The sequence below is a fragment of the Montipora capricornis genome, chromosome 13, assembly GCF_036669925.1.
Source record: "Montipora capricornis isolate CH-2021 chromosome 13, ASM3666992v2, whole genome shotgun sequence".
Classification (NCBI taxonomy): Eukaryota; Metazoa; Cnidaria; class Anthozoa; order Scleractinia; family Acroporidae; genus Montipora; species Montipora capricornis.
In genome coordinates, this window is record NC_090895.1 from 38,208,322 (window position 1) to 38,213,321 (window position 5,000).

Sequence of the window (5,000 nt, forward strand, 5' to 3'; positions counted from 1 at the left end):
CAGCCCTCCCTGTGTATATGATTTATCTAAATTACCTTCATAATGTAATAGCCAATGCTAAGATTTTTCCCTCCTTCATCTCTCTCAATTCTGGTGTCTTCCTGCATCAATGCTATCAGGACTTCTCCTTTGCCGCTATCCTTGATAGTGAACGCGTACTGGAGAAAGAAAAGTTATCTCTTCAAGAAGAGCCAGCAAGGCGATATCGTAGTGGACATATAGCACTACACAAACGACTGTAATCCTTCATTTATCGAGGCCTCTCCTTAAGGCAAAAACAAACGAAAGCAGGTAAATTTTTCTTCTTATTGCCCTGCAATTGCAAGCAAGCGCTCAGAGGGACAGTAATCTGGAGAGTAACGCAACGCTCCTTCATTGCGTGATCTCCCAACTAGTACACCATCCATTCCGTCTAACAATGGTATGGGCTTCGCTGACTGCTCCCTAAAATTCAGATCGGGTTCACGATCTAGGCGAGAATGAGACGAAACCAGTTCAACAGACTGAAAAATCAGTATACACGAAAATTCCCGAAATTCACAGAGTAGTTTACGGATAAATACACTGATCATTTCCAAGTGACAATTGAACCTTTCAGACATAAGTTGGAGTTACGATGAACATTTTGTTTACATCAGTATTTATAGGCATTTTATCATCTTTATTATTAGTATTTACATTGTGCCTAAATAATTCACTTACTGGTTCTCAATTCTTGGTTTGCATCCACGTGATGAGATGGCCATGTTGGTGTACAAAACAATAGAAAATGGCCCCACAAGTTTTGCATAATAATAGAGTCAAATTCCCAAACGACGTTTTGCAGTGCATTGTTCTGTACACTGACATGGCCGCCGTGACGTGACGTCAGATGCAAACCACCAATACCTGAGGATTCTGCAAGAAGGTATCTTGATTTGTGACGCAACCGCCCGCAGACAGCCCCGGCTTCCACTCGTTGTTGTGTTTAAAGAGATGCCATCGTTTGGATAAAGAAAACCGTGATGTGTTCATCACATAACACATCGTAGTCTTAGTGAAGTAACGACAAAAGTCTTCGAAAAGCATCCTAAGAAATCAAGAGAAATTTCCCATCACTTGTGAGGTCAACAGAGTTACGTTTTCTAACTGCATAGAGATAAAGGACCGATTTTGAACACTTCACCAAGTGCAAATAAACTCAACGTTGTTTCGTTGCAAAGCAGAATCTCCCTCTTTTTATTTATAACAAACACCGTTGTCGCCTCGATATTTCGCTTTTTATGTGCTTCACATGCAAGGTAAGTTCATCAAAACTAGCAGTCCTTTGACCAAACACCAATTTTAAAAAATGCCTTGCAAAGCGGTTTGTGACGCCAAATGGACGCCAGACCCATACCACCAGAGAAGAGAAAAGCAGATATTAAATTCATAACCTCGTTTACTATACGGACGGGAGTGTTTTACCGGGAACTAAAAGACTCCTACAATCAATACGACCACTACATCCGGAAACCGAGTGGCGTGTTTTTCGTGGGTAACACGAGTGGTCATATTGAGCAATGACGTCATGATTCATCATTCCCGCCTTTTCCCCCGCCTATTTTGTTTGTATTACCCACATAGATTGCGTCTTTAGACTTCTGAATGGCTAAAAAAAACTCGGATATCAAGAACTAATGTAACGCTTCATCGCGTCAATATTTGACAGGTTGAGAAATTTGCCGGAGTGGCGGTAACCCAAATTTCTAAGCATTCAAACCTTTAAATCTTGAGGAAACAATTATTCCATTCACCCTTGTTGGATATGGGATTAGTTATAGCCAAATCAGGGCTGTGCGCGTCGCTTACAATGATCCACTGAATAATTTCTAAACATCCATTAGTCGGAAGTACCGAGAGAAAATTATCATTTTAGAAATAGCTCATCTTTTAAGTCCTTGCGAAATGGTATTAAAACACGTCGACAAACTATACGAACCAGAACTCTCCATCGTCATCTGCTTTTATTCCAAGCTTTTCTCTTTGACCTTCATCGAGATTCTTCCATTCTGCAGAGCTGTGGATTAGAGAAAGCAAATAAAACAGAAATACAGATCTGCGGTTAAAAAAAGAAGTATAATTTCAAAGACGCTGGGAATAGGCCATTTCCGAGTTGATATCTGCCTCCTCTTCAAAGCGAGTCTAAGTGCGAAGTTTTTATGATGGTATTATTAGTCTTACTTAACATATAAATGAAAGCGAATTTTCATAACGAAAACGTCGCACTTGAACTCGCTTTGAAGAGGAGGCAGACATGAACTCGGAAATGGCCCATTGTCTCTCTGTACCCATCACTCCAAGGACCGTTCCACTCCTTGTGTCCCCAGGGATTCCTCAGCCTGATCAAGTACAAATGTTCCCGGTTGAAGAGATTGAATAATCCTTCGCCGGTAGTAATCTAAAAATAACAGAGTCAATAAATCAGATGTCGCCCAAAATCTAGTTCTCAGTCGCTTGGGACGCGTGAGGAAGTAAGCGAGAGAAAAAAAACCGGGTAAATTTTTTTTAAAAATAAGCCTGGTTTTCATTAGCGACGCAAGCACAAGCCCAAGCACAAGCCCAAGCACATGCGCAAGCATAAACTAGCCTGCATGACAGGCGCTTTATGAGCCAAGCGGGGCGAACGCGATATTTCGCTCCTGAAAATCAGGCTATAGAGTTTGTTCAGTTCTACAGAAACTGTGAAGCTACGACAAGGAAGGATTGAAGTATGTTAGCAATAGGCCATTTTACAGTTGTTTGCTCAGTGACCTAGCCTACGAATGGCCGCGAGGCTGCCGGTGACCTTGTACTGATACAGACCTCACTTCCTTTAGAGCGAGTTTCAATTGAGTGTCGTAAAACCAAAACTAAAGTAATTACTTTCGCCAATCAAAAAGGACTGAGACAATCCGGCAAACCAATCAAAACTCGAAGTAATTACACGTAGCCGACACAAAGCGCGGGAAAATCTGCACGCGTGAGCCACGATTGGTTTTGGTTTCACTTCCGATTGGTTTAAAAAATGGCGCGAGAACTTTGAACCAATCACTGAGTGAAGTAATCATAAACCAAAGTAATTATCTAATTACTTTCGACACTCAATTGAAAAACGCTCTATAACGTAAATTCTAATTAGTCTACATTAACATTAGAAAAGCACCAAGGTTTGTATCAAAGTAGGGTGACCGGCAGCCTCTATTCCATTCTTAGGCCAGGTAACCTAGCTACAACTGTAAAATGGTGTATTGGTTATAGCAGAAACCCATAAGGGTAACGCGCGTTCACAGCTTCCGAATATTCAGTGCGAACTAATTGGTTGAATGTTTCAGTGCTAAGTACCATATTTGGAAACCCCTCGCTCTTGTTGTTCCAAATATGGTACTTAGCAAATTGAATATTCAGAAGCTTGTTTCCCAGCACACAAGGGGCTGTTACACGTTTCAACCCTTATGGGTTTCTGGTTATAGCGAATGACTAGCTAAGCCATAGACGCTCAAAACGTCAACTTTCTAATCTCTCTGTAGCGCTCAATTTACTTTTATCGAGTAAATTCCCGTGTTTTTGTTTTCTAACCCCTAATTGACTTTTTCGTTGCAACTCCACAATATTCCTTGTCTGGTTTGCTCGAAGCTCGGTTATCACCGTTGACCGGCGATCAATACCTGTCCAAGACAACAACTAGTTACTATTAAACAATTATTCCATTCGTGCTTATTGGATATTATACACTTAACTTATGGTCCCGCGGGAAACAGTTAGTTTTGTTTTCCCGAGAGTTCTGAAAGCTAGTAATCAACCAGGGGTCAAGTATATACTACTTAACGTTAACCAAGCCCCGAGCAACTCGGGCATGAAAAATTTCAAGATGTTTCCAGTTTTCCGAGTTTGGCAGAAATTCTGCTTGATTTGTTCAAAAAGAAGCGAATCACGAAGCGTTTTAACAAAATCGAAACCAAACTATATTTACGCAAGAAAATCAAATGAAAATTTAACCAGTCACCTTCTTAATTGCAGTAACACCATATGCATGTCCCATCACCAATCCAGTTTCTGTTCGCCGTTCCATATCTGCTTTGTTCTTGACCTTGGAATCGAAAACGCGCAAAGGATTTGCAAAACTACGCTATTTCAAAACCTTAAAGTTAAGGGGCTCTGTCGCTATATTTTGGTCTCCGTGTAGCCTTCCGAGAAATGTCTTGAGTTGAAATCAATAGAAACCCAAAAATAATGACGCACTATTTTTTTCGAAAGGTAAATAACTCAGCTGAAGCTATTTGCTATCTTCAGTAGTTACGGATGGCACGAATGAAAATGAAATGCATTTTGAGAAAATTCGGCTAAAGTATTCAAAATATAGTCCCTGATTGTCAAGACAAAGCGAACAACTTATTACAGAAGCCGACTCTTCCTGCAGATCCAGCTTGTCCCAAGTTTGAGGGAATTTTTGAACATGCGTAAATGTCAGAAGAGCTGCCCAGAAAAAACAGAACCAAAGGCTGCTTTTCAGTTTCTGAAACTCGTTAACCCTTTCAGCCCCGATAGTGCCAAATGGCACTTATAGAATTTACTCTGTCTAACGCCAGACGATTTTACTCGTCAATGGGGAACCCCTCGGGGCTTAAAGGGTTAAGCTAGCAGCGTGAAAAAACTATGTCCCTGTTTAACCCTTTCAGCCCCGATAGTGCCAAATGGCACTTATAGATTTTACTCTGTCTAACGCCAGACGATTTTACTCGTCAATAGGGAACCCCTCGGGGCTTAAAGGGTTAAACTGCTAGAATGAATTCTTGTCTAGATTTCTCTTGACAATGAAAAATATTTAAGGTTAAGAGCACTTAAAAAACGTCTGCGCAAAAATTAATGCAGTTTGGAATGATTTTCAGATCACCTACCGATATTGAGGCACCAATGAGAGACCTTTCATTCATAGCTTTCTGCATGGTATTGAAGTACGCAAGTCTGCCTTCTTCATCTGAATTGAAGCCTGTCTCTTGTAA

At 40.8% G+C, this 5,000-nt stretch overlaps 1 protein-coding gene across 1 annotated transcript in view; it reads right to left on the reverse strand.

Annotated features, from left to right (window-relative positions):
- The window catches only part of LOC138029347 (calpain-5-like), a 19,429-nt gene that overhangs the window by 8,976 nt on the left and 5,453 nt on the right, over positions 1–5,000 (reverse strand). Inside the window, exons 4-9 of the mRNA XM_068877083.1 lie at positions 4,896–5,000; positions 4,004–4,087; positions 2,310–2,419; positions 1,961–2,038; positions 889–1,069; positions 36–158 (exon numbers count right to left, since the gene is read on the reverse strand). The exon at positions 4,896–5,000 is cut by the window's right edge and continues 88 nt beyond it. Coding sequence (XP_068733184.1) covers positions 36–158; positions 889–1,069; positions 1,961–2,038; positions 2,310–2,419; positions 4,004–4,087; positions 4,896–5,000 — 681 coding nt within the window. The remainder of the gene's footprint in view (positions 1–35; positions 159–888; positions 1,070–1,960; positions 2,039–2,309; positions 2,420–4,003; positions 4,088–4,895) is intronic.